Source organism: Juglans regia, chromosome 9 (assembly GCF_001411555.2).
Source record: "Juglans regia cultivar Chandler chromosome 9, Walnut 2.0, whole genome shotgun sequence".
In the NCBI taxonomy this organism is placed as follows: domain Eukaryota; kingdom Viridiplantae; phylum Streptophyta; class Magnoliopsida; order Fagales; family Juglandaceae; genus Juglans; species Juglans regia.
In genome coordinates, this window is record NC_049909.1 from 20,922,708 (window position 1) to 20,950,278 (window position 27,571).

The 27,571-nt window shown below is 35.6% G+C and overlaps 5 protein-coding genes across 9 annotated transcripts; 3 read left to right on the forward strand and 2 right to left on the reverse strand.

The window, feature by feature from the left end:
- Nucleotides 1-2,028: 2,028 nt before the first annotated feature.
- LOC109022080 (IRK-interacting protein-like) lies at nt 2,029-4,112 on the reverse strand. Its single transcript, XM_019004882.2, has 2 exons — nt 3,932-4,112; nt 2,029-3,806 (listed from the first exon to the last, which is right to left on the reverse strand). Exons 1-2 carry the CDS (start codon nt 4,016-4,018, stop codon nt 2,433-2,435), a joined length of 1,461 nt encoding a protein of 486 aa, XP_018860427.1. The 5' UTR covers nt 4,019-4,112; the 3' UTR covers nt 2,029-2,432.
- A 6,575-nt stretch (nt 4,113-10,687) lies between these two features.
- On the forward strand, nt 10,688-14,100 carry LOC108984797. Of its 3 annotated transcripts, none has more exons than XM_018956855.2 (7): nt 10,688-10,883; nt 12,012-12,512; nt 12,609-12,772; nt 12,852-12,932; nt 13,143-13,218; nt 13,319-13,411; nt 13,508-14,100. In XM_018956855.2, the coding sequence occupies exons 2-7, from the start codon at nt 12,071-12,073 to the stop codon at nt 13,699-13,701; spliced, it is 1,050 nt and encodes a 349-aa protein (XP_018812400.1). In that variant the 5' UTR covers nt 10,688-10,883; nt 12,012-12,070; the 3' UTR covers nt 13,702-14,100. The 3 variants fall into 3 exon arrangements, with proteins under 3 accessions (XP_018812400.1, XP_018812401.1, XP_018812402.1); XM_018956856.2 differs by having other exon boundaries at nt 10,695-10,830; XM_018956857.2 differs by having other exon boundaries at nt 10,695-10,820.
- Nucleotides 14,101-14,285: 185 nt separating this feature from the next.
- LOC108984800 (peptidyl-tRNA hydrolase ICT1, mitochondrial) lies at nt 14,286-18,768 on the forward strand. 2 transcript variants are annotated; one of them, XR_004802398.1, is made up of 9 exons: nt 14,286-14,832; nt 16,077-16,136; nt 16,263-16,345; nt 16,775-16,839; nt 16,925-16,958; nt 17,267-17,337; nt 17,520-17,654; nt 17,727-17,882; nt 18,690-18,768. XR_004802398.1 is itself a non-coding variant. In XM_018956859.2 (8 exons), exons 1-7 carry the CDS (start codon nt 14,550-14,552, stop codon nt 17,608-17,610), a joined length of 687 nt encoding a protein of 228 aa, XP_018812404.1. In that variant the 5' UTR covers nt 14,286-14,549; the 3' UTR covers nt 17,611-17,654; nt 17,727-18,016. The 2 variants fall into 2 exon arrangements, 1 of the variants encoding a protein (XP_018812404.1); XM_018956859.2 differs by lacking the exon at nt 18,690-18,768 and having other exon boundaries at nt 17,727-18,016.
- On the reverse strand, nt 18,370-19,719 carry LOC108984799. Its single transcript, XM_018956858.2, has 2 exons — nt 19,308-19,719; nt 18,370-19,206 (listed from the first exon to the last, which is right to left on the reverse strand). Exons 1-2 carry the CDS (start codon nt 19,560-19,562, stop codon nt 18,622-18,624), a joined length of 840 nt encoding a protein of 279 aa, XP_018812403.2. The 5' UTR covers nt 19,563-19,719; the 3' UTR covers nt 18,370-18,621.
- Nucleotides 19,720-24,258: 4,539 nt separating this feature from the next.
- On the forward strand, nt 24,259-25,846 carry LOC108999237 (putative transferase At4g12130, mitochondrial). Of its 2 annotated transcripts, XR_004802399.1 has the most exons (3): nt 24,259-24,749; nt 25,053-25,267; nt 25,357-25,846. XR_004802399.1 is itself a non-coding variant. In XM_035694030.1 (2 exons), the coding sequence occupies exons 1-2, from the start codon at nt 24,298-24,300 to the stop codon at nt 25,081-25,083; spliced, it is 483 nt and encodes a 160-aa protein (XP_035549923.1). In that variant the 5' UTR covers nt 24,259-24,297; the 3' UTR covers nt 25,084-25,282. The 2 variants fall into 2 exon arrangements, 1 of the variants encoding a protein (XP_035549923.1); XM_035694030.1 differs by lacking the exon at nt 25,357-25,846 and having other exon boundaries at nt 25,053-25,282.
- Nucleotides 25,847-27,571: the final 1,725 nt, after the last annotated feature.

Sequence of the window (27,571 nt, forward strand, 5' to 3'; positions counted from 1 at the left end):
ATGGATCTGAATCTTGTCCTCTCGAGTTTCTATTTGATTCTAAGGGCACTGAGAATCATGGCCTTTGTAGCAACATAACTCTATTAGACTTGTATGCTTCTTTCTGATCTCTAAGTTTCACTCACCTCTTTTCCTATTCTTTGGTGTGACAACCTTGGAGCCCTCTCTCTTGTAGCAAATCTAGTTTTTCATGCAATGACAAAACACGTAGAAGTAGATCATTACCACTTCATCTATGAGAAGGTTGCTCAGAAAGATATAATTTTTCAATATTTGTCCACTTATATTCAACTGGCCGACATATTCACCAAATGACTTATTTCATCACGCTTTCTCTATCTTTGAGATAAACTTTCAATCCATGAACTCCCTATCAGCTTAAAGGGGGATGTTAAGTTAGTAACAACAATTCCAGCAGTTACAAAAAGATAAAGATAAACACAAATCTGATGATAAGGATTGAGACTAGTTGTTATCTTATCTTATATTAGGATCAATCTAATATTTGTATTTGTAGAGATAAGTTTATGTAACTACTATAAACAATCCAATACGTGTGTACTTGTATTTATATCAATCAAATATATTCAAAGTAGCAAGCAGTTGCATTCCTTTTCAGCACTATTTTATTAAATCTTTCGTTTATTCATTATTTTTAAAAAAATGATGTCGCACTTTCATACTTCACAATTGTAATTATAAATATCATTTCTAAAAGTGTGAAAGGTGCTAGATAGTGAAGGTTAAGTTTTAGGGTACGTTTGGATAGTGGGAAATGTTGAAAATATTTATGAATAGTAATAAAAAAATAATAATAAAATATTAAATAGTAATAAAAAGTAAGTAAAAAGTAAATAAAAAATAATAAATAGTAAAAAAATAGATAAAAAATAATAATAAAAATATTTAAAATACTCCCAATTACCAAACATTCCCTGTCGTCGATTTTTAATAAATTGGTTGTCTATCACGGAACGTAGGAAACTGTATGGCGTGTACAATATCCATAGGTGAGAGGGCCTAGAAGACAAGTTGACTCGAAGAGGACAAAAAAAAAAAAGGTAATAGGTGACAGGTGTTGACATAGACAAAGACCCTACCCAGCAAACGTGAAAACTTCAGACAGACCGTCCAACTCCAACCCCTTTTGTTCGAGAAACATATTCTTTTTGTTTGCTCCAAAATTAAAAAAAAAAAAATCTGTATTTTGTGTATTTATATAAATGCTCTTAGGGTGGCTTAATTGGCTGAGATTCAGATTAAAAAAAATAGAGATAGAAGTCTTCATACTTATTGTGAAGATGATGCTAAAGGTGAATTTGGAGCACAACCACCAAACTATTTAAAATAAACAATCTTGCTGTTAAATAAATTCATAATATAATATATTAGATCTACTTTATAATAAGAATAATTTTATAGATCTAATGTATCATATTAATTTACGTTAATTTATAAATTTATTTTTATAAAATTATCATTAAAGTATATCTCTAAACTAAATCTTTCAAATGGAATATTGTAATGGTGACTCGTGTGTCTTCTTTTTTTGGTTCTATAAAGTGTGGAAGTCTTTGGTTCTATAGTTTCATCAGGAAGGCAGACGAGTTTCGAAGTTGGACCACCCTATTATTTGCAAAAGCTACACATGAGGTCGCAAACCACACAGCGAAGAGGCCAACACCGGACTCTGTTTGTGGTGTTTTGGTCGGGAATTTGAAGCTAGCCCTCAAGATGGCAATCGAATCTAATTTGTTTCATGACGGGAACTTTATAACACTCGAATAAAAATGACATATCAAATTCCAGAAGATCCAAAAATCATTCACAAGAGAAAGGATCCCATTCACATGGCCAGCACCTTTCTATTTCACTTCGTTTTCTGCTTCGTCCCTTGTTATCATATCCACATACTTAGGACCCATCAAAAGTACTTAATTTCGTTTGTATGGATCAGAATCCAATCCCATTGCAAAGAAAAAACAAAAAAGGAATCCAATCTCCATCTTCCAACAAATGGAAATGATAAAGTGATGCAGAGGAAGTTTAACTCCCCCAAAGCTCTTATTTTCCTTGCAACTTACAGAGAAGAACCCTACCTAGTTATTGATTCTCACAACAATTCTCTTTATCATAAGTCGATATCTGTTTATGATGTTGGTGGTGAGACTCCATCAAGTTTCCCGGGAGACTAACGTGAAATTATCTATTTTGCAGTAGGAAGATAATATTACAAACGAACCAACTTGATTACCATTGCAGCGCAAACAGATATCCAGCAAAAACCAACTCAAGATTACCATCTTGACCATCCCAATATATATAAACAAGCAAACAAAAGTACTACAAACGAACCAAAATGTTTGATTCTAAATCATATAATTAAAAGTTCCCCAAGGTGATGACTGATGAGAAAATCCTTGCCTCGAACATTACTGAATGTTGTTGTTGCTGCAGTTGTTGTACACGCATATCACCTTGCATTTAACCACGCTGCCATAGACATAGAACCCAGGTGCAACCATGATCCGAACTACAGACGGAACCAACGTCCTTGTCATATCTCCACCTATGTCCTCCATGTAAACCCCATCAAATCCCACCCCTTTATCCACCCTAAATATAGGCAAGCTCGGGTGCACCGAGGTGGCCAAGAGGTGCACCAACCACACACTCTTGGAAGCAAAAAAGAAGGCCTGCAATAATGGCTCCGGCCATGCCCTGTTCCATCCCAACATTGCGACAATTTCACTCATTTTCCTGTCACAAAACCTGCTAAACTCTTCACTGAAATGCCTTGTCCCCTTGTTCAATACCTCCTCCCATGTCAACCCCTCAAGCAAGTTGAAGGACTCAAAACTTGCCTCGCACCGATCAATCGGGTTCAATATTTGATTCGAGGCGTTCTTTTGAAACCCAACAGATTCGAAGTCCTCATAGAAAGCTTTGTTCAGCAAAGCCTCAAGGCAGAAAGGCAAGCTTCTTGGGTTCTTAGAGAGCGAAACCTTTATATTATAAGGGTGGAGAAGAACCAAAAGTCTTTCGTACACTATGCTTCCCATTTGCCTAAATTGCGTAGTGAGCGAGCGGCATAAGAGTTGAACCGAAGACCGAGCTTCCGAAACCGAAACCAGAAAATCCTCAATCACTTTATCATTATGGCCCAGTGAGCCATGATGGTTCACCAGCCGATTACAGTTGCTCTTTCCAATTTGATAGAGTGAGTTGGTATTGCCCTCTTCGAGCCCAGACTTCAAGTTATGGCAATAGACCTCGAGCTTGTTGAGTTTCTTCTCTAGCTCGGCCATGGAGCACTTAAGCCTTGAAGCTTCAAGAAGAGCTTCGTCTCGCTTTCTCGTAGCCTGAAGCAGCTTGTGTGAGAGCTGAGCCACCGTAATCTTCCACTGCTTCTCTCTGTCCGTCGTTAACGCCTCCTTTGACCTCGGGCTCTTTCTCGTTAACGATGAAAAGATGGCCTTGAATACGCCATTTGGACTCGCAAACGTCAGAGAGCTATGCTTGTTGGGACCATTGTTGTCCAGTGGAACCACCGAGATCTTCTCGCGCGCATGTGGGCGGCACTTGTTGCACAATATGGAATCGTCCTCTCCGCTTTCTGTTGTATCAGACTCGGAGCTTTTCTTTCCATTGGGTTTGGCACTTTTGTGAGTCTCATTCAGCGGCGTCAGATGGTGCTTTGGAGTAATTACTCCCTTGTCCGTAAAACCGTTAGGTCTCCCTCTGCTCTGGATTTTCTCCTCGCTAGATGCATCTTCTTCGTGCTCTTCTCTTTCAAATTCTTGAATCTACAACAAATTAACAACTCCGTCAAGGAAAAATTACAAAGAGCTAGCATAACCACAATCAATATTCTTCTCATTTTCTCCCGATAAGCAAACAAGGCGTAAGTTGGCTATATTAATGTACTTACAGGTGTGAAGTGAGGGGATTGGCGGGGAGAAGGAAGAGGAGGAGATTTGGAGGAAGGAGATAAGGAAGCCGAAGAAGCTGGAGTCATGTGTGCCAGTGCTACTGCATTTTTTATTTTTTGGGGTTGCCTTTTTCCCTTTGTTGCACATCTAAAATACGCCGGTTTTTAAATAGGTCCCAAGCTTCGTCAGTGCCTCTCTGCTTCTGTCTCTTTTCGCCTTCCTCTCATTATCTGAGGTGTCATCCTCGTCATCTTCTGATCATGGTCAAGAATCACGTATAAAGAGGTACGGGTAGCATGCGTTGGGTGGCAGACGGTGGTGGATATTATACACTCATTTCTCGTCCAGCTGATCTATCGGACCAGGATTGACCACGTACGTCAGGGACTCAGGATGAACTCAAGGTTGGTATTTTTTTACCGCCCGTAAAATGTTAGCTTAGCGGATTTGATTGAAAATTTTGAGAAATCCTTGTCATCTTCAACCATATATTTTAATATGACATATTTTAAATTATTTTTTTATTAATTATTTAAATGACAACTAATAAAATGTGTCACATAATAAATATAATTAGACATCATAAAATTTAAGATAAATAATAACATTATTCTATGATAAATTAAATTAAATTAGTATGTATTCACGTTCTCCAGAGCATTTAACATGACAATATTCGTATAAATTATATGGTTCGTTTAATTTAGTAGAATTTTGTTTATTTTTGTATAAATTATAAAATTTAAAAAAAAAATCCAGGTTAAAGTTGCGTTTTGATATTAAGCTGAATTTAGTTTTTTATAAATAATAGTGAGTTGAGTAGTGTGGAGAGAGTATTAGCATTTGATTCATTATTTTCATCTTTAAAATTTGATGAAAAGTACATATTTTTCATAAATTCAAACCTCTTTATCCATAACCCCATATTGGATTAACTATTGGATCGAATCTGGTAATGAGCATTATCCATAACCTCATTTACATTTTCATTATGGATCGAATCTGGTAATGAGCATTACGGGATTCGAGTGTTAGAAACAAGTCGAGAGAAAATACAGAAATTTTGTCTTGATAAAATTTGAAGAGCATTTAAGGCTGTGTTTGGTTTATGATTTCAATCTGGATTGTCAACGTTAGCCATGATAATGGCAAGTATGATTGAATATTCTTCAAGAGCAATTTCTATCACCTAATCTTGCCATGATTAACATGGTCATAACAGTATAAGTTTTAACGTTCCTTTTTACTATCTTTAGTGAATGCTTTTACTCGTAGACCTCTTGTGAGATATAACTTGATCCTTAAGTTAAATTTCTTCATTTTTTATATGTTCATCGATTTGCTTCAGCTGGATTGTGGCCAGTAGCATGACAAATTAACCTACTAAAGGCCACCATTCAAGCCATGGAATGGATAGATATGTAACATAAGAATGAGTTAGTTTAAGAAAAAGAAAAACACTATAGTCACAAAAGGATCCCATAAAAGAATCCCACATACGAGTGTGTCACGTCTCCCCCTTATTTTTTCTTTTCTTTTCCTTTCTCTCCCTCCCCCTGTTCCCACTCCCTTGCCCTCTCCCCACACCGGCTATGGTGGTCGGTGACTACCTCATGGTGGACAGAAGACGTCGATGGTCTAAGTGGCACCGCTAGCTTGGAGTGCCAATAAGGAGGTTATCGAGAGAGGGAGGCACTGTTTGGGGAGAAGAGAGAGAGAGAGAGAGAGAGGCTTCGGTCGACGAGGGGCTGGGTGCAGTGGTGCAGTTGAGCTGAGACGATAGTGCTGGCAGTGGCAAAAGGGAGAAATCGTGTGAGAGGGGCTTGATTTCGGGAGGAGGAGAGGGAGAGGGGCTACACTGTGGGGGGCTGGGTTCGGTCAGAAGTCATCGGTGAGGGGGAATGGCCGTTGTTCATGGCAGGTGACGAGCTGTGGTGGCGCTATTGTGGCTGGGAGAGAGAGTCGGGTGAGGTACACGGCTGATGGGAAGCTAGAGGGGGAAAGCGGAGAGAGAGGAAAAGTGGAAGAATGTGATGCTAGGAAAAATAAACACGTGGCACACTGATCTTTTTGTATCTCTAACAGCTCCCTTTCAATATTACTTTGAGAGAATTGGTTGGAGTGAGATTTTCAAATTTTAACACGTGAGAAAATGTTGCCTCCAATAGATTTGAACGAAGAAAACTCAAGATAAAAATAAAGAGTAAATGAATATATACAAAGTGACAAAAATTTTAAACTTCAGTTTGAATTCCAAATTCCTAACTTATAGTTAGACTTCTCAATTACTTAAGTAATGCCTTACACGTAGGGGTGATAAACGGTCAGTCCGGACGACCGTTTTGGTTCGAACTGGATCAGATTGAGACTGAGACCAGTTAGTCTCGGTCCACGTTTTAGAGGACCGAAAAGTTTTGGTTCGGTCCACGGTCCAGGATTTTCCGGACCGGACCGAATGAAAAAAAAAATTTATATATATTATTTATATAATAATTGTACAATTAACAATATAAAATTTTAAATATGTTATTAACACTTATTAAAATTCTATGAATTAACTAATATATAATATAAATTAGTTAATTATATAGTAATTATATAAATTAATAATGTAATCTAATTTATTATCATTGACCATATAAAATATTTTTTATTGAATCTGTTACATAATCCACATTAATAAGTCACTTAGTTTAATTTAGTATTTTAAATAATTTTTTGTATTAATTAATTTAAAAAAAGAAAAGAAGAATAGGCCAGACCGAATCTATCAGTCCGGTCCGGTCCGAAAAAATGATGGACCGAAAATATTCGGTCCATCGCCGGACCAGACCAACCGATTTGCACCCCTACTTGCATGTGATGATCATCACAAGACGACGTCCATGTCAAAAACCACGTTTCATTTTACGTGATCAATTTATATCTCGTCACCGTCACGAAGTTTGCATTTCTTGCATTCGGTACTTTAAAATATTCTCGTATTATTGATAAAAAGAAGAAATGGTTATGATAGCACATACACAATACAACAACTAGCGTATTGTGGCTGTAAGTCCTTTGTACAAACCCCAAGTTCACAGCCACAAACATTCACCCTCCAAGTTCACAGATTTAATCACTCATTCGAAAATGTCCAAGGTAATATTTTTCATGGCTGAAGCTTATCCCGAGAAGGGGATTTACCTCCTCATCGGGCCGGGTTTGGGGGGGGTTGGCCCATCCTCCCTCCCTCAGGGCCCAATAGGCCAGAAGATGACCCAATGCAAAATTGATAAAAGGGAAGAGGATTGGGTTAGACTAGGGATGTAATTGGTCCGGTTTTGGACAAAATTTGAGACCGTATGCACTGATTTTTTATTTACAAGAATCGATTCCGCACCGATTATCCCCTAAACCGGTATTTCCGGTTTTACCAATTTCGGCCCAATTTTTCAGTTTTAATATACTATATTATATATATTATATAATATATATAATAGTATATTATAGTATATAATACTATAGTGATAATATATTGTAGTATATTATAATTGTATTATAGACTATAGTGATATATTATAATATATAATATAATGATATATTATAGTATTTATAGTATATAGTAATATAATATTAGTATAACTATTAATACGCACTATATAATATTAGTATAACTATTAATACAATAGACTATGGCGATATAAGATTTTAAAATTTAATATTATATTAATTAGTAATTTATCATATAATACAAAACTATTTTATATATAATTATATATTATATATAAAAATTATATACAATATAAAAAATTATTATAATATATATGAACTGGTTCTGTTCTGTCTGATCCAGTTTTAGAAAAAGAAAAATCAGAATTGGACCGATTTTGACCTGTTTTAAGAAAAATAAAACCGGTACCGGACAGAACCAAACTCGGTACTGGACCAACCCATCGGTCTGGTCCAATCTGGTTTACTGGTTCAACGGTTTTTTTTTTACACCCCTAGGCTAGGCCCAATGAGACCCATTAGATATAGTGGCTAGTCACATCATTTGCTCATACTACAACCCATATCGTTGGATAGCGGGCACGTCACATTAAATGATCTGGGAAGCTAGCATGCAACAATAGGGACATGCGTCACCTCTGTAGACAAGGTAGTGCGCGTGCCTCCCTCCCCTTACCTGCTACAAGGGATAGATTAACAGTCCATGCACAATGCGGCAACAACCCATGCACAATGCAGCAGAGCAACGACTGACATGTCAATGAAGAAAACTTGCCACTTGCGTGGTGCCCCGTACACCCCTCCACAATCTGCCAATAGAGGGTGGCGACCATCACAACCTTGTATATAAACACTTCTCGGGCCTAGGTAGAGCTCTCTGAATATTTTCTCCTTACATTTCCACACTAGATAATTTTGTTTTAGTCATCGGATGTATTCCACACTACCTCGAGCCCTTATCTCCTCAGGTTTTACAGGTTGAACTAAAGGAATTGTGGAGTCGCACAGTTTGCAAAACATGACATCAATAGTATGTGGATGATTCAACCCATACGTGTGATCTCTTTATAGAATTCTTTTGTGTCTCTAGCAACCCCTTTATTGAAATAAAGCTGTGTATTTATAAGGTTAAGAGAAATAATTTGTATAATCATGTGTATTTTGTACTTCTTTAAAAAAAAAGATAAATTTAAAATTATGCACTTGTTTAAATATATGAAGGTCTGTTTGGATTGAAAGTCTCTCAACTCATCTCTTTTAAGTCCCATTTGGACACAGAAACGGTTTCATCTCATCTCATCACTACAACTTTTTCAAAATTTCATACAAAATATAATAAAAAAATTAATTTTTTCAAATTCTAAAATAATAATAATATTAAAAAATAATATTCTAACAATATTTTTTTAAACTCATCTAAAATCATTTCATCTCATATCACTATCAAAATATGACCTTAATCACTATAACTTTCTCATACTTACATAAAATATAATAAACAATTCAATTTTTTTAAAATTTTTAAAAAATAATATTTCAATAGTATTTTATTCAATTATTTTTAATATTTTATTTAATTTTTAATTTTTATCTTATTTAATTTCATCTCATCTCATTATACAAATATTTCTATTAAAGAATGTATATGACCTTTCAGCATAAAACTAAAATATTGAGCAGCTTAGCCTAGGCCCAGGTCATTCTTATTTCCTGCACAAGTACTAACCTTGTTCTTCTAAGGAGTAATTTAGATTTAAAGATGAATTGAAATGGTTTGAGATGATTTATAAATAGTATAATAAAATTTGAATTATTTATTATATTTTATGTGAAATTTTGAAAAAATTATTTTGAGTTTTGAAAAAGTTGAATTATTTATTATATTTTATGTATGAATTTGAGAAAATTGTAATGATGAGATGAAATGAGTTAAGGTGGATTTTGAATACAAACAATTCCTAAGAGCATTCATTGGTTTGACCTAATTTATCTTTAAAATTTAACAAATATCACACTTTTTTATATTTATCTATTCTATTTAAATTAAATCCATACATTAAATTATCTATTTACTTTTTATACAATAATAAAATATTATCAATTTAATAATTTTTTTATTTAATTTATTTTTATTACATTTTGTAGTTGTACCAATTAAATATTAATAATAATTATATTCTAATTAAATTAATATTAAAAATCATATTTTCAAAAATCATTTAATGCTAATAACAAAAAATATTTAATTAAACTTATTTAAAATTCTATCTAAATTTTTTAATTACAAACTAAATGGTATTTTTACTTGGACAATGATAAACTAATATTTTAATATTTATTTGGTGTGAAAAATTAATATTTTAATGTTTGATATCAACAGTAATTTTTTTTTATCTTTGGTTAAATCTAAATTATTTTAGATATCTCGAACCAAGTATTTTTAACACATATTATTTAAATCTAAATTATTTTAGATATCTCTGAACCCAGTGCTCTCTTGACCATTTTAGAGCATTCTCATTGGCTTGGGTAAATGCATCTTTAAAATTTAGCCAATATCACATTTTTTTACATTTACCTATTCTATTTAAATTCAATCTCTATATTGAATCAGCCATTCACATTCTATATAATACTAAAATATTATTATTTTAATAATTAATTAATTAAATTTATTTTTATCACATTTTATAGTTCTACTAATTAAATGTTAATAATAATTATATTCTAGTTAAATTAATAATAATTATATTCTAGTTAAATTAATATTAAAAAAAGTATTATTAAATATTAATAATAATTATATTCTAGTTAAATTAATATTAAAAAAAGTATTATTAAATGTTAATAATAATTATATTCTGATTAAATTAATATTAAAAAAGTATTATCAAATGTTAATAATAATTATATTCTGATTAAATTAATATTAAAAAAATATTATTAAATGTTAATAATAATTATATTCTAAATGTTAAATATTAATTATATTTTAATTAATTTAATTTGTTTGTTTGGAGGGAGAAATTAATATTTTAATATTTAAAAAATCAATTATAATTCTTTATATTTGGCCAATGACTGTAAAAAAGATATAAATTATTATAAAGATGACCAATTTAATATAAAATTTTTTTATATAAATTATCTAAATTTTAGATAATTTTTTCATTTGGTCAAGCCGATTAGAATTTTTTAAAGAATCGGCTTTTGACTCAACCAGTCATTCATCGACACGTTACGTCCCGCTAATTATATCACCCTCTCTCTTCCTAGATACTTCTACCAATGTTCTGATCTTTCTCTCTCTCTCTCGCGTTCGAGTCGGTGATTCCACGCTTTGATCTTCAGATTCTTAACAATCTCGGTTTGTTATACAAAGACCACCTTTGTGAGGTAGTTGAAGGTTTGCGATTCCTCTCATTCTACCCCATATTCGTGTACCCTTTTTCTTCGGAGGTAGCACTAGTCTCTTTTTTTTCTCCTCTTATACGCACCTCTAGGGCTTCTTTGTTGGTTTGTTTGTTTTTTTTGTGTGTGTGGAAAAATACACTTCTTTTGCAGGTCTATATTATTTTTTGTTACTTTCCTGGTTGAATTCGATGCCTAATTCCAATAAATGCGTAATATGATTGTGATTTTACCCATAGATCAGAGTAAATATGGTGATCGGATGGTAATATGTTGCAATTTCTGGTTCTTTTTCTTCGATCATGTTAGGGTTCGGTTTTGGTGATGTTTCCGATGAGAATTTCTCATTGCGAGTCCTTGATTTCAGATTTTATGGTTTCGTTTATTCCGAATACCCTACGTTGGCCCTTTTTTTTTTCTTTTCCCTTTGCTCTTCGTATTGATCTTGTGGTGGAAGATATAAAATGGGCACGTCTCATTTTTTAGCCCCTGTTATGTATGTTTGATGTTCTACTTGATTGGGTTTGAAAACGCAAAAGTTAAAAAATGCCTTATCTCTGATGGTGGGTAGTATTCGTCGCTGCTCAGCCGTGTAGAAGAATTAATCCAATCTTTTACCATGCATTCTTTACTTGTGTTTACCTTGTGCTTTGCATGATACATGCCCTATAAAGACGTGGAATCTTTAGGTTCCTCTCTAGTTGTTGTCTGAGTGGAAATTAATGTAAAATGTTTTGATTTTTTGGTAATGGTGTTCCGTTTTGTATTTTCTTCAATGTTCATTTTCTTGTATGATGCGGGGCTTCGCTTCTATCATAGGCAATCTTGTTGGTTGAGAAACATGTCAAGTTTGAAGTATTTTTGTGAGTGAAGATCATCTGTAATCTCAGAATTATATAATGCTTATCGATTACAGACTTAGAAACTAGTTTACAGGGAGGCTTTTAGGACCTACTGGGGCACCCTGGGGGTGGATTTGCATAATTTTATTTTTATAGTGTGATTGTTCAAACTTATTTTGATTTTTGGATCTTTAGTTGTCGTGTCATGCTGTCACAGATGGGAAGTTTCTTGAGAATTAGGCAAACATAAGTACCAGGCGTGTTTTGGGTTGCTGCTGTTTCACATTTTATTCATTAAGTTGCTTCTAATGCTGAATGAATTTCAATGTTGCAGAATATCCTTTTCTTGGAATTGTAAGGGTTGAGTGTTTGGGGATTCATAGCACCTAGAAAATGCAGGGAGGACAAGGTGGCAGGGATCCTTTTGGTGACCCTTTTGCTAACTTTGGGGGCTTTGGCGGCTTTGGGGCTCACAGGAGTTTACTGTCTGGCTTTTTGGGAGGAAGGGATCCATTTAATGACCCTTTCTTCACACGCCCATTTGGAGGCATGTTTGATTCGAGCTTCTTTGGTTCAGGTGGACATCCTTTTATGAATATGCATCCCTCTGGACTGGTTGACGATCCAATTGGACGTCCATTTATGAATATGTACCCACCTGGATTTCTTGAGAATCAAGCACCAGAGCCAGAAAGGCCTAGGGGCCCAATTATTGAGGAATTGAACTCTGAAGATGAAAAGGAAGATACAGATAAGGAGAAGAGAGAGAATCCAAGGAAGCATGGTAGGTCGAGCAGTGCTCATTATGTTGAGGATCCCGATGATGAAGTTGAAGGTTAAATATATCTATTTAACTGGTTTTAATGCTATGTTTTGACCCGTATTGTTGAACCTGAAAATTTTCTATCCATTTTTTCTCCATTAATTGCAGAGAAAAAGAGCAAGCAACTTCAGTACAGGAATGAATACAAGCTGAATGATATAATGCCACAGTCTCATACTAGTTTTACCTTTGGGAGCTCCAGTGTCAACTATGGTGGTCCCAATGGAGCATATTATACTGCATCCAAGACTAGAAGGATGGGGAGTGATGGAGTAAGTTAACTTCAATTTTGATAACAGGATCTATTTACAATTTAGTTCTGTTTCTCAAGTAGATTTTAATGTGGAGCAGTTGAGCTTTGAAGAAATCAAAGAAGCGAATACTGTTACAGGGCAAGCAAAACACAGGGTATCTAGGGGATTTCAGAATAAGGTATTTTATGATTGACTATACTTTAATGACCTTGTTTTCATTTCCTTTGTAGGGTTCACCAGACATATTCGTTTGATAGTTATGTGGGGCATTAATGTTGTATTTAATGGCTGTATTTTCATGTGCTCCCTAGTGTTCACTAGACATTATCTTCGTTTGATTGATTTGTGGGATGTTAATATTGGACTTCTATCAAAAAATATTTTGTAGGGCCATTCCGTTACAAGGAAGCTTAATTCAGAGGGTAAGGTGGACACAATGCAGACCTTACACAATCTGAATGAAGGTATGTGGTGTAGTATATTTTTGGGTGTGTGAGGATGCACTCAACGTGGGTCGGACTTAAGGGAGGAATAACCATAATCTCTGGATTGGCGAATTTTCAGATGAGCTTACTGGATTTGAAGAAGCTTGGAAGGGAAATGCTAGAAAGAAAATGCCTGGGTTGCCCGAGAATTATATTAGTCGTGAACATATGGGTAACTGGCTTGCCTGAGAATTATGCATTTATTTTGTTTTCTAGGGACCGTGCAGATTGCTCATTTTTTGTTGGGATGTGTAATTTTGTGTCGTAGGGGCTGGTGGTAGTGGACAAAATGGGCAGGCCAGCACGGGAGGTTGGGCACTTCCTTCAATAGAGCCCGCACAGCCATCGGTGATACCAGATGGCCGGAACAGGGCAGGATACTCTGGCCCAGAGCGTTCGGGATGGAAGAAATCTGATGTCGGAGACGGTAGCAGTTATTCTAGAGGGAAAGGGAGAAATTGAGGTGTGCTCGAACCAGCTCATCACGCGCCCGCTGAACAAGTCCCCTTCCACTTTTAGGACCCACCCTAGCTCTTTATTTTCATGCATTCCCCTTTATTAAATAAATAAAAAAAAAGAGTTCCCGTTTCCACATTTCTTGCCATCTCTAAAGCCATTAGCCGCGTAGGGCAGTATGGACCTTATGCAGTGGGTTGTTGTAGTAGTTATGATAATGCAGAGTAATTTTTCTTGTTGAGTTTCATGTACTGGATGATTAATATTGGTTAATACTAATAGATGACTATTTTTAGTGGGCTTTTAAAGTCCTGTACTTCTACTTATAAGCCGGTGTGTAAAAATTACCATTCATACCGGTGTGTAAACTTTTATTGCAATTCAAGTTCTGTCTTGTTAGTGGCATGGGGTATGTTTTACACTGGTTTGCTTCTAGAATTTGGTATTTCTAGAATATTATATTTTGTTTTTGGGCCATAGCGATAGAAGAAAATAAGAAAAACAATAGAACATCTGAACTGGTCTTTATTTTTTTATTTTCTTGGTAGTTGGTATTTTTCTCGGTGCTTGGGAGGTGGCAAGTTGCAATGCAGAATGGTTTCAAGGTTAAAAAGGGGCCGTTATAGAACATGGCAACATACTAGCAGCCATTATAATTTGCTTGCACCACATATTCCGCCAAGTCCACTGATAATTGGCAGCCACATCAACCACTGCAAGAACGCATAACTGAAAACTTGCATACGGAAAAAAAAAAGAGGCAAGAGGTTCGGGGGAAAACGAGAAACATATAAAAACGGTCGGCTATTTATCCTTTCTTAGGGTTATTTTACCCCTTTTTGGAGCCCAAAAGAATGGCAATTATCAGAACGACGGCAAACGTGTTTCTCAGAGGAATTTCTCATCATTTTCCTCTTTCATTTTCATCACCACGATTCAGTGCACTGCCTGGTGTCGCTGGGACCCTCAGCTATACACGGCGTGGAATCAGCTTCGGCGGCATACGATGCGCCGCCTCGGACTCCAGCGACGGCAGGAAGGTGTCAGCTCGCCTGTCGCAGGTTCAGCAGCTCTTGCAAGAAGCCGAGGAGCGAGCTCTCTTGGCCGACGACCAGCCCACCCCTAAAATCACCCTCGGTATGTGAAACTATATATATATATATATATGAATCGCCTTCCGTTTGGTCGCTCTGGAAAGGCATAAAAGGAAATTCACAAAAATAGATGTTTTTTATATGTATGTTGATTTGACTTGAATTACACGAAGTATTTGGATATTGTCTTCGACATTCATCTCGTATGAAAATCGGACTCGACTGTGCTGCCTTTACCAGCGGTTTGGGAGCCAAGTGGAAATACAAAAAAAAAAAAAAAGAAAAAGAAGTGTCTAAGTGGTAAACTTATAATATGTGCCACTTTATAGTCCAGAAAAAAGAAAGAAAGAAAACAAAAAAAAAATGGAGCGTAGAACTCATCTCTTTCTAGTTGTCCGGCCTGGCGTTGCGAAGGAGAAGCCAGGGAGGTTGATAGTTACTGATTCTTTTCCCCTTTTGCTTAATTTCACATCGACTTCGAATCCCTTCGATAATTTCCTGATCAAAAAGGTTGAAATTATTATGGTTGAGCATATAGTTTCCAATATTAAAGAATTTCGCTCTGAGCGAAGTTGTCTATGTAGGACTTATCTCTAGTTATTTGAGATATTTTTAGTGGCCATTTGGTGTACGCAGTTTCTTGCTGATTTTATCACATGGAACACTAATTAGGTGGCAATGTTTTCAGCCTTCATTTAGTCAGATTACTAATGATTATGAAGCGTGGGTGAGAATATCCCATCTTTTTGGCTTTCATATTGGCCTGATGATGATTGTAGGATCTCTTTCTCCTAAGATGATTATGCAATCTACCTAAAAAAAGGTTTTCATTTTCTAAACTGCAGTAATCCATGTGATTATATACATTTATTAATCTAGAACTTTAGGAAGTATTCCTGAATGCTAATATATTTTAGCGTTTCTGGATAAGATCTTTTTTATTGGCACTGGGTGTGTGGAACAAAGTCCCGACAAATCCCCCAGCAGGCCATCAACAAGGAGTTTCCTGCTAGTGCACCTCGGGCAATTCAAGGGAAATTTTTCCTAATTTGATAGCCCCTAGAAATTGATTGCACTCATCAAGGGTTTGAACTTTAGACTTGGAGGGAGCATACCAACAAGACCAAGGCTCTTACCACTTGGACCGAACCCTAGGGGCTGTACCTTCAGTGAATTACATTTTCTGTCGATGACCTTTTATTATGGGACCAAATGCAGTAAAATCTTTTTATATATTCTTTCTTTACAGCAAACATCTTGTTTCTGATCACCACATTTTTCATTCAGACCATGTAACTGTCAGTTTTGCAAGAAGCGGGGGTCCTGGAGGTCAAAATGTCAACAAAGGTCAGTTCACGTCCTGCTCTCTTTTGCTCTCATGATTTATATTGCTGACTCCTTATTGCTATATCATCCTAAAGAGGGTGGTGCTACTTATTTTATTGTTTTTTGCTGTAACTGATTGTCGTGCAGTGAACACCAAGGTGGATATGCGCTTCAATGTTAAAAATGCGTATTGGCTAAGTGACCGAATAAGGGAGAGGATTATACAGATGGTTTGTTGCTGTTATTCCTTATCATACTTGTTTATAGATAAATAAAAATGTCACTAAAAGATGAGATAAATAATCCATGAGATGTTTACAATGCATCATCTCAACAATTTGCATTTCTTTTTACATGCTTTTATTATAACAGTATCATAATATTGATATTCGAGCTGTGCTTTTGATGCATGCTTAGAATACAATTTCTGGCCAGAAAATTCCTGCACTAGAAGAATGCCCTTCCATTCCCTTCGTCCCCCTCCCCTGTTCCTCACCCAAGAAGAAGAAGGGCTTTATCATCAGCGATTTCCTTTGACTTGGAGGCTCTATTGATGTCATTATCTGTTCAATTAATGATTTTGTCTTTTCATTGTAAAAGCTTGTATAGGCTTTGTTGTGTTTCCACTATCTCTTGGTAATCTTCCTGGTCATGAACAGGAGAAAAATCGAATCAACAAGGATGGGGAGCTCGTGATTTCTTCAACAAAAACTAGAACACAGAAGTCAACTTCTGCCTTCTCTTTTTTGCTGTCTGTTCTTGTGATATATTGGGAAGGCATCTGGTTTGAGTATACTTTTCTTTTTCAGGGGTAACATTGAAGATGCTTTGGCAAAACTTCAGGTACTAGATAATGGATACGGTGTTTTCTTGTGTGGTGTTGAGTTTGCCGGTGCTCTGTTTTCATTCATAAGCTGAAGATAATTGTCCTTCATAAGATGTTTTGCTTGCGATAATCTAACCTTTGAGCATATCTTTATGGAGGTTCTTGATGTTCTTGACTTCTGTAGTAAACTTTTATTACTAACACCACCCCGCACCCCTCCCGTCTTTCCCCCCAAACTCCTTTGGAGGAGGGCTTTTTGTACACTTCCCTTGTACTAACTTATATATATACACATATACACACAAATACATATAAAATGAAACAGGCAATAATTGATGCTGCGTCTTATGTTCCACCACCTCCTTCAGAAGAGCAAAAGAAGAAAATTGCAAAGATGTAAGAGCTCTAAAGCGTGTGTTTTCAACTGTCTTTCTTTCCGTAGTTCTTTTTATTTACTTACAAGTTCTGCAGTACATCGGCAACATTATATTTTGTCTGCAATATTGTGTCTTTGTTAGTCTTATTGGACTGTAAAGAGCTTGGGACTGTCTTTTATATATGTCTATGCAATACTGTAGGGCTGCTATTGGAGAGCAGAAACGCCTTAAAAGCAAGAAGGTGCTTTCAGAAAAGAAGGCATTTAGAAGAAGCCGAGACAGCTGGGACTAATCTACTGCTTTATTATAACTAGTGATCTGAGATTATTTAAACATGTAAGTTCACCATCCCTCTTGAAAATGTATTATGAAATTTGATTGACTAAAGTTTAAATGTTTTCTATGTAGGAATTGACTTGAATGTGAAAGAGCGGGTTGTTCATTAGTTGAGCAATGAGAAACTGTGGGCATTTCCAAGACCACTTTCTAAGACCAGCTTGCAGGAAGAATGCCAAGAGTGCTATTTTACATGGTCTCGTCAAAACTATATCAATTGTTTCCAGAGTAAGCAGTCTCTTGATGCAATAAAAAATATAAAAATGATTAGTCTCTTGATGTAAGATGACTGTGCTTTTATATGCTTTTGATACGATTTATACATATTGTGAATTTGATTTATGACACATTTATTCTAGTTATTCCTGTACTTGACACTCAAAAACAGTTCTGCCTTCCCCATTTGTCATGTAAAAGCAAGCAATATTTAAACTTTGTTAGACGTTCCGCACACTTGCTGTCAGGAACAGAAAAAATGCCGCAGCGGTTTCTTTTCTTCTTTTTTGTTTTTCGTTGCTATAGTATTCCGAAACTGCAATAGAGAGAGGCTTCAAACTCTCATGAATGAGGTGATCAAGTTGGTTAGATGCACTGTTCAATACAGGTTTACTTGTTCATTTCCATGCGAAGAGTATATGCACGAATTAACCAATGAAGACATTAATATCAGAGACAGAATGATGGAATGAAAACAATCTTTTGGCAAGCAGAGGGATCGGAACAATCAGCTTGGTGGCCTTAATGCTAGAACTACTAATGAATCAATGATCACGAACTTATGTACAAATGATTTTCTGGAATTGAATTGAGAAATATGTTAATCCACAAAGAGAACCCAACGAATTAAATCAAACCTAAAATCAATTTGTAGGCTTTCTTTATGTAAATTCTCTTGGTAGATGTAACTATTCGTGAATTGAATTTATACATACAACCATGAAAGTCTCTAAATAATTCGCCTGAAAATTTATTTTCTGATAACATACTCCTCTCCGGATTGTTGATCCACATGCTTGATCCATTTTTTTGTACCAGAACCTGAATTTCCCCCACTGGTGGCAACATAAGCAATATCCAATCCCATCCCCACCGGCAGAAACACACAGCGCACCAGACGCCGAGATCCACCATCGAGAACGCTTCGCCATTTGAAGCTTGAAGCCGACTTGGAACTCGCATTCTTGCACACCAAAACCGCACCACGGCTGCTCAGTTTCGCAAGCCTCAGTATTCTTGAGAAGTCCTTTCGCTTGCAATCAACCACCAAGAAATCTATGCCCACTATCTCATCCATCACTTCCTCCGGCTCTCCCACCATAACTTCCGGTGACATCCCGGCCTTGATCATGCCTTCAGCGTACTCTGTCCTTGATTGTTCGTTTTGGACTATGCACACGTGTCTTCCTCCCGTGTGACGGCTCGCCACCGCCAGGCCAATACTTGTTGCCATAACTCCGCCCTGCGACCATGTCTCAACGATGAAGTTGGCGTTCCAACCTGCAGCCATGGCGGAAACAAGCTCTGCCACGCCTGATTCGTGATAAAGATCACACTACAAGCAAAGAAAAAACCCATTTTAATAATAAAACGAAAAGCAATTTCATTAGAGATTCAAAACAAAATGCAAAAGCGTTTGCAATTTTCACTGCTTACGGATTTGACAGTATCAATATAGGCCTTTGATGCTGTCTCAGGTGACCAAACGAGCTTCATCTGTCTTCTGATTTTTTTCTGTTCTTCGTCTTCGTCTTCGTCTTGTTTCTTTTCAAGTTGGGTTTTGCTTGGTTTTCTAGTTAGGAACTTGTTTTGTGGGGGGAGCACTGCAGGGTGGAGTCCTGTTCGGCGTTTTATATGATACCGAAAGGGTCTGAGGACGGACAACAACGTGTTGGACCGTTGACATTGCATCCTCGCAAATCCAACGTGTAGATTGAGATTACAATGGGTTTTAGTATATTCCCGTTTCAAATAGTAATGCGCACCAACCTGGTTTCCAGGATGTTTTCAATTGTCAAATAGAATTATGTAATACGTTGGACCTTGAAAATCCCAGCTCGTGCCGAGACGCCGGCCGTTTTATCAACCTGGTTTGCTTGCGACTTTTTCTTTTCATTTTTTAAAATGTATCTCCCTTGATTCTTACTTCTCATTTGCCCCTAAACTGAGGTTTATTAGCCGACTTTGTCCTTTTATTTTTGGGACATCTTGCATCGTGTATTTCATTGGGTTCTAGAAATTCAAGGGAAAAATATTTAGTCTTGGGTCAGTTTTCAGCTGTCTAAATGGAAGAAAAGCATTGAAAGCCGTTGAAGACATGTTTTCAGTTTTGCAATTCTGTGGAAGAAAGGAAGAAAGAAAGTGGAACAAGTAATTGTAGACCGTAGATTTCCCAAACCAAAATTCATCGAAGCAGCCAACTGTGTCCTGATCCCAACCTTATCGGATGTCGGATGAAGCTCATAAGTCCATTGATCTGTGAAATTGTCCTCACACGTTGACCAACTCTATGTGTGACGTTGATCCTTGGGCTAATGGCAGCCGACCACCTCGATATTTTACACTTCCCTTTGGCTGGGACAGAGCATCCTAGTCTCTTTGTCATATCCCCCATCTATGTTCATTGTTTATCATGATAATGAACAAGAACATTCTGATCAAGTAAATCCCATAAGAAAGAATGCGTCACGACGCAAAGTAATCCATTCAGTTGAGGAAAGTGTTCCAGTTAATTCTGAAATACCTTCTCAAATAACATGAGGAGAAGTTAAGAACTATCACAAAATGGGATAAATAGATTCACATGTTCTACAATTATGGATTAATTTGTCAGTGACGGAATCAGACGTATTCTTCGGGGTGCACGTTCAAATTATTACCAAGAAAATGTTACAATCATAAAGAGATTTTATAAAAATAAATTTATAAATTGATATGATACGTTAGATCTATTTTATAATAAAATTAACTTTACAATTTGACATACCACGTTAATTTGTGAATTTATTTTTGTGGTCAAAATATTTCTCTTAAAAATTTGCAATTTGCATCCATTTGACAGTTAAGATTGCACCAACAATAAAAACTAAACGAGACTATTTATTTATTTTCAATAATTATTATAAGGTGCAAATATCAATTTTGATAGTGTTGGGATGGAAAGTATACTTTGGGATAACAAAGTTTACTGAAGGAATTGACCAAAATTCAGGAATCTTTGAGTGTAGCATATGCAAGTGCCAATCATGTTGTTTATGACTAATTAAACTCATATATATTAAACTTAATTAACAGGACACTTTGACTTTATGCTCTGTGTAAATCATTTTCCTTGTGAAATAACAAATCAAGAAACAGAGTTAGCGATGCTAATGCGCCGCCCCATGCACTCACTCTGTTGGATAAGGTTGTATAATCATTTTTGTAGCCATTTTTTTCCCAGCATATTCTGAAAGAGAAGTTGGTCTCAACGGAATAAACGATGATAAGGTCAACTTTCTTCCAAGCCCTATAAACGCACAACCTAAACATGACTAGACAAAGATTTGAACAACCTTAATATCTACATCACAACAGCCTGTATTAAGTAGTTGTTTTGCTGGTCAATTTTTGGGTTCATGACTAGTAGCTATCAGATACGACACATCTTATCTGCTCAAAGTAATCTATGTATATTCCAGCTGCGATTGCATGTCAAATCGAAGAGCTGATGGAATCGAACATTAAAGATATATGCAAGAATCAGTCGACATTCACTGATTAAACAATGGTGGAATGTAAAACAAACAAAAGTGTCACGTAAAAGCATTGAATTATATATTACACTTGGTGCATGAATGCAACCCAATTGGTACATATGTAAATAAATATCAAGCTTATAGTCACATACAAACCATGAGAAATGCTAGCTATCCATGTGTTATTGTTATATCAATCCTGTCTGCATCAGAGAGCATGCCTGTTGTTAGGGGGGGTAAATATGCCAGGCCGAACAGTAATTTGGGGAGAGAAAAGAAATGGAGGACCAGACAACACAAGAGTTGAGGGAAGAAATAATATAACAATTTTGCTACAGGTACCCGGTGTTGGGTACTTGTTGCGAAATTGGCTGTCGTGGTTAATGTCACGTCAACCGATATTGTTTAAATAAATAAATTAAAATTAAAATTAAAAAAAAAAACCAAAAGCGATTTCAAAGTAAATCAAACCCCATCCCAGCCAGCACCCAAATCGGTCTCAGTCTCTTAGAAGCAAATCTAAAACCCATCCCAGATAAAACCCAAATCGGTTATCTTGTTATTTCATTTTTACAACACGTTCATGTTTGCTTTTGTTGCTTTCACTGTTTTTTTAGCCTTAAGTCCCTCATCCAACTCTGCCTCTCCTTGGTTCATCAACATTTTCGGTGGTAGTAGTACCAATAATAGTACGGGTTCAGCAAGTGACTCTTACAGACCTCAATTCTCTTCTATTTTCTCAAACTTCTTCCTCGACAATTCATCCACACAACAGCAAGTTGATAACTTTTATTCTCCTCCACAAAACAGTACCTCTAGATCTAGTAATACCGCATCCCAATCTCCCAATCTCACTGAAGAACCTTCCCACCAATCGTTGGTTGAAGAAACACTACCAATGAGGCATGACTTGGTAAGAAAATAGCAAAAACGAAGAAGATGAGAACCAGTACCCACGAAAAACCTATCTTCGTGTTTCGTCTTCGTGGTCTTCGGTAGGAAGCTTGCTCCCAAAGCCGAATCTGTTCTGTGGGCATTCGAAAGGAAGTATTGCATTCCGTGAGAAGAAAATGCGAAGAAGATGCAAAGAAGAAGATGAGAAGTAGCTGAATTTGAACGAAACGCGCCATTTTATTTTTACACGTAGTTAGACGTGTATGCGGGAGTACCCCTCCCAAGTGCAAATAGCTTTTTTGATAATATAAAACTTACATTTCTCACCAATCACTCCCAATGCCTCAGTAAATGAGGCTTTCCTACCCAAAGAGGGGGGGATATGAGATTTGATCTAAGGGAGACTTTTGGGCAACTTTGGCCGGAGTACTTTGATGGCTTCTTCAACCTCAACCCAAGGGACTCACTTCGGAGATATTATATTCTTTAAGTTAAAAGGGTTATTAATTTCTATTGTACTGTGAAATACAGGAGACCATGAGAGATTATAAAATTACCAATTATAGTGGATTTGCCCTCCAAACACTCCATAGACATAGGCTCTATGTAGAACTACGTAACTTTGTGTGTCTCCCTCCTTTTTCTTTTCTTTTTTTGTTTTGTTTATTATTTACTGTCATGGATGGACACTAAATTGGAAGTATGCGAAACACATCCTCAACCAGGAATAAAATAATCCTCGTTTGCCATTCTATTCAAGGGATGATATACATACACACAAGCAATCGGAAGAAAAATGAAGATTAAACAAGTTATCTGATGCCAACATGATTTTTGTTAATCTTAATCAAAACGATCCAGAAAATGATAAAAAGTAGGATATGATATTTGTCTTTCGATAGAAAACGATAGACACACAATTATTTTTATAACTATATTTTAAATGATGGGCATCTTTATCAAATAATTTATAAAAATAATATTATAGATACATTTATTTTAAAATATAGCTGTATAAAAAGTCTTAAAAATACTTGTGTGTATCATTAATTTTTTTTGTTTTGTTGCTGAACTAGGCCCGTAGACAATAATTGGTCTCGTTTATTTTCACAACTTATTTCAACTCATCTTATCTCATTTAATCATTATAATTTTATCAAATTAACACAAAAAATAAAATAAAATAATTAATTTTTTTAAATCACAAAACAAAAATAATATTAAAAAAATATATTTTAATAATATTTTATTTAATTTTTAATTTTCATCTAAACTCATTTTATCTTATTGACAAAAACAAACAAGGCTAAATAACATGAATTAAGACATTGTGCCCAGCTCACTTAGGTTGTGTTTGGATGTTGAAGTGAGTTGAGTTGAGTTGAGTTGAGATGATAAAATATTGTTAGAATATTATTTTTTAATATTATTATTATTTTGAAATTTGAAAAAGTTAAATTATTTATTATATTTTGTATTAAAATTTAAAAAAATTGTAATGATGAATTGAGATGAATTAAGATGAATTTAGAATCAAAATGAAGCCTTAGCCTTTTGCGGGAAATTGAAAATGAGGAACATGGTGTCCTCTTTCAACATTCCATCAGTGAGAAGAGTAGATATAAGACGTGGTCCAACGTTCTGGTTGCAGTTTGAATCGTTCGATTGCCAGAAGTCTCGGTCAGAACTTTCGTCGAACATCTTGTAATCTGAGCCTAACTTCCCATCCCATTATAATAACCTTCCTATAATACACATGGCAAAGTCTCGGAACCCTTTAGCACACGTGTCTCCCGCCCGCCCGCCCGCCCGCCCGCCCAACTAACTTCCCATCCCATTATAATAACCTTCCTATAATACACGTGGCAAAGTCTTATAACCTTCAGCACACGTGTCTCCCGCCCACCCAACTTCACTTGCCACCGCCATACGCACCACGATCGTAGCCGGTAGCTCCTTCATTTTCATTCCCCAAGCTTTCTTCGTCCATCACAAGACGCAGAGAACAACTAACAATGCATCTTTTTAGATCCTCTCTTCGTTTCCCCAAATCCACTGCGTACAGTTTCGTATCAAACCGATTTTCTCACCTCAAAACCCCGGACCCCTGGCCTCGATCCTCAAGTCCCAGTCCGTGGTCCGGCCGGTTCCGAGGCCCCGACACAGTGAAGTTCCTCCAGGGCCTGCTGACCAATGATGTACGAAGGTTGGATGACTCCCTGGGCAAGAGCACCTCGACCTTGCTCATGCCCAATTTGCCCACCGTGTCTGTTCCTCCCATGTACGCTGCGCTCTTGATCCCTCAGGGAAGGTTCCTGTACAACCTGTTCTTGTACATGCCGTCGAGGCCCGATGCCAAGCTCGATAGAAACAGGTTAGAACCCGAGTCTCACTTGGACGAGTCGTTCAAGCTGTTCGCGAATGTGGATGCTACTGTTTTGGATGAGCTCTTGGAGACCTTCAGGAAGTGAGTTTTCAATCGAATAATCTCTTGTGCTATTTCCGCTGTTTTTCAAGTAGATTTTGTTAATTGTTGCGTTGGGAATGGAATGCTTTTGATGATTTCGTAATTCTGTTGTATTCATAGTGTTGTCCTTTTTTTTGGCTGAATTTATGATTGTTTTATTGTTTTAAATTGTATGGTAGATTAGGAAGATCAAAAGCTTACTTAATGCTGCGTTTGGATGTTAAATATTCTTCTTTATTACTAATACCATCTTGTTTATCATTTAAAATTAAATAAATACCTTTTATCTTTATCTTTTTACAGGGAAATCACACTATCAATCTTACTACATTAGCAATGTCTTTATGAAGCAAGTAGATCTAAGGCATCAAAGAGAAGCATATGAGTACTAATGGATATTAAACTTGAGAACCATCATTGAGGATATCGAAGATGAGGAAACAATGCTCAAACCTCCAAAATACAATATTATCCTTTTAAACGAATTTGACGTGTATAAAGACACAAATGCCAAATAGGTAACTACTATATAAATATATCGATGTCTTTATATAGTTATCTTTCGTTACAACCAAAAAAAAACTTTATAAATTAGATATTTTGACAGTTACAATTAATACGAACCCGCCAGAGGAAGTGAACAACAGCCAAGGGAAAATATTAGTCCAAGACATATACATTATTGAACCAAGGTATGAACATATATCTGCTTACATTTATCAAGTTTTTAATTTAATATCTTATAATACTCTTATTATTAGAGATTTAATTATATTTATAATTTTGATAGCCTAAAACTACTGCGTTTAATGATGTGGAATCGATTCCACGACAAATGCCAAGAAAATCTAACCTTATTCTGGTAAAACCAATCATTCTGGGAACATGAATCAGAGTTTCTTCTTATAATGGTAGTTCCTGTTAGAATTAACATTCTTATCAATTATCCATTGTATATTTGTATATTTATTCGTACATATTTATAACGTAGGCCTATCTTTGTCATCAAGATTGACGAGTGTCTTCACCATCGAGGCTCTTCTTCCATCTGTTGTTGCATTGCGTACATGGTAAACAACTTATCTAAAAAACTTTATTCCATTTCTCATTTAAATAGAATATAAATTTTATATTGGTTTTTTATAATATACTACCATATATGTCCTACATATATTATCTCTTGTTTTAATACTTCAATTTAATTATCAAGCCAAACTCTTAGGGCAACACAGAATAATGGATTACTCGAAGAAATAATTGGAAACAATTTCGATACACCAAGTGGATCAGGTTCAAGCAGTTATGTCGACCCAATATTAAAGATCCCTAAAATTGCAGAAATCTTCAGATTTGCACCACCAATGATAGTAAAATTTTATTGTTTAAAATCATCTCTCTTATTTTTGTTTAAAATTATTTTACTTCTACATTTAAATGATAATTATTTCCATAAATATTTATTCTTGATTAGTATGTGATGCACTTAATTGTTCCATTTTAACGTAGTGACCAACATTTTTGGTTAGAAGAAGATTTTCAATGATTGATTTATATCAAACATTCTACTACATGTCCTGCAGAAATTGTAACAAGATGAGAACTTCTTTTGTTACAATTGCAAAAATATGACGATCTCACAACCAAGGTAATCATTTCTTGTGATATTCTAAAATTACAAATTTCTACATTATAATTAAAACATATTAACTGTTAACATTAAGAAATAATAATTTGTTCACTAATTTTAGATGTTGAGCATATCTAGAAGCATATGATGATAGCGCATCAACAACAGTAGTTGCTTTTGGATCCACAGCGGAGTAGATCATGAATTATACAATGATGGATTGTGTAGAACATAGAGGTCAAGTAAAATATATACTCCTAAATGCATTTGAAAAATCTAATACATCACCTCTTTATATGATTTCATCATTACAGGATGACCTCCCATATGTGGAGTCTATTGCAAACCAAATTCGAGAAAAAGAATGGATAATACTCTTAGGCGCACAATGCACAAATCAATGAATATAGCTAATTGCGCCAGAATAAACTTAATGTTTTGTCTGTTAATAACATCCTCGAAACAATAAACATACAGAGTATTATCCAATCATCAAAAGTTTTAAAGAAAAGATTTCAAACAGTTATGTTATTATTTCGGGGACGTTATTAACAGACAAAACATTAAGTTTATTTTGGCGCAATTGTAAGTATTCATTGATTTGTGCGTTGTAAGCCTAAGAGTATTATCCATTATTTTTCTTGAATTTGGTTTGTAATAGTCTCCACATAGGGGAGGTGCTCCTGTAATGATGAAAACATATAAAGAGGTAATGTATTAAATTTTGCAAACACATTTAGGAGTATAGATTTTACTTGACCTCTATGTTCTACAAGATCCATCATTATACAATTCATGATCTACTTCGCTGCGGATCCAAAAGCAACTACTGTTGTTGATGCGCTATCATCATATGCTTCTAGATATGCTCAACATCTAAAATTAGTGAACAAATTATTATTTCTTAATGTTAACAATTAATATGTTTTAATTATAATGTAGAAATTTGTAATTTTAGAATATCACAAGAAATGATTACCTTGGTTGTGAGATCGTCATATTTTTGCAATTGTAACAAAAGAAGTTTTCATCCTGTTCGTATCTAGTTGCTTTGTTACAATTTCTGCAGGACATGTAGTAAATCAACCATTGAAAATCTTCCTCCAACCAAAAATGTTGGCCGCTGCGTTAAAATGGAGTAGTGAAATGCATCACATACTAATAAAAAATAAATATTTATGGAAATAATTATTAT

Excerpts from the sequence above, each read along its gene's own strand:
- LOC108984799 (XM_018956858.2), bottom strand. The coding sequence starts at position 19,562 with ATGCAATGTCAACGGTCCAACACGTTGTTGTCCGTCCTCAGACCCTTT. Across the intron at positions 19,207-19,307 it reads ATATTGATACTGTCAAATCC|TGTGATCTTTATCACGAATC; the intron begins GTAAGCAGTGAA and ends CTTTGCTTGTAG.
- LOC109022080 (XM_019004882.2), bottom strand. The coding sequence starts at position 4,018 with ATGACTCCAGCTTCTTCGGCTTCCTTATCTCCTTCCTCCAAATCTCCT. Across the intron at positions 3,807-3,931 it reads AATCCCCTCACTTCACACCT|ATTCAAGAATTTGAAAGAGA; the intron begins GTAAGTACATTA and ends AATTTGTTGTAG.
- LOC108984800 (XM_018956859.2), top strand. The coding sequence starts at position 14,550 with ATGGCAATTATCAGAACGACGGCAAACGTGTTTCTCAGAGGAATTTCT. Across the intron at positions 16,137-16,262 it reads AGGTCAAAATGTCAACAAAG|TGAACACCAAGGTGGATATG; the intron begins GTCAGTTCACGT and ends ATTGTCGTGCAG. Across the intron at positions 16,346-16,774 it reads GGGAGAGGATTATACAGATG|GAGAAAAATCGAATCAACAA; the intron begins GTTTGTTGCTGT and ends GGTCATGAACAG.
- LOC108999237 (XM_035694030.1), top strand. The coding sequence starts at position 24,298 with ATGCATCTTTTTAGATCCTCTCTTCGTTTCCCCAAATCCACTGCGTAC. Across the intron at positions 24,750-25,052 it reads CTCTTGGAGACCTTCAGGAA|GGAAATCACACTATCAATCT; the intron begins GTGAGTTTTCAA and ends ATCTTTTTACAG.
- LOC108984797 (XM_018956855.2), top strand. The coding sequence starts at position 12,071 with ATGCAGGGAGGACAAGGTGGCAGGGATCCTTTTGGTGACCCTTTTGCT. Across the intron at positions 12,773-12,851 it reads GAAGGATGGGGAGTGATGGA|TTGAGCTTTGAAGAAATCAA; the intron begins GTAAGTTAACTT and ends AATGTGGAGCAG. Across the intron at positions 13,412-13,507 it reads TATTAGTCGTGAACATATGG|GGGCTGGTGGTAGTGGACAA; the intron begins GTAACTGGCTTG and ends TTTGTGTCGTAG.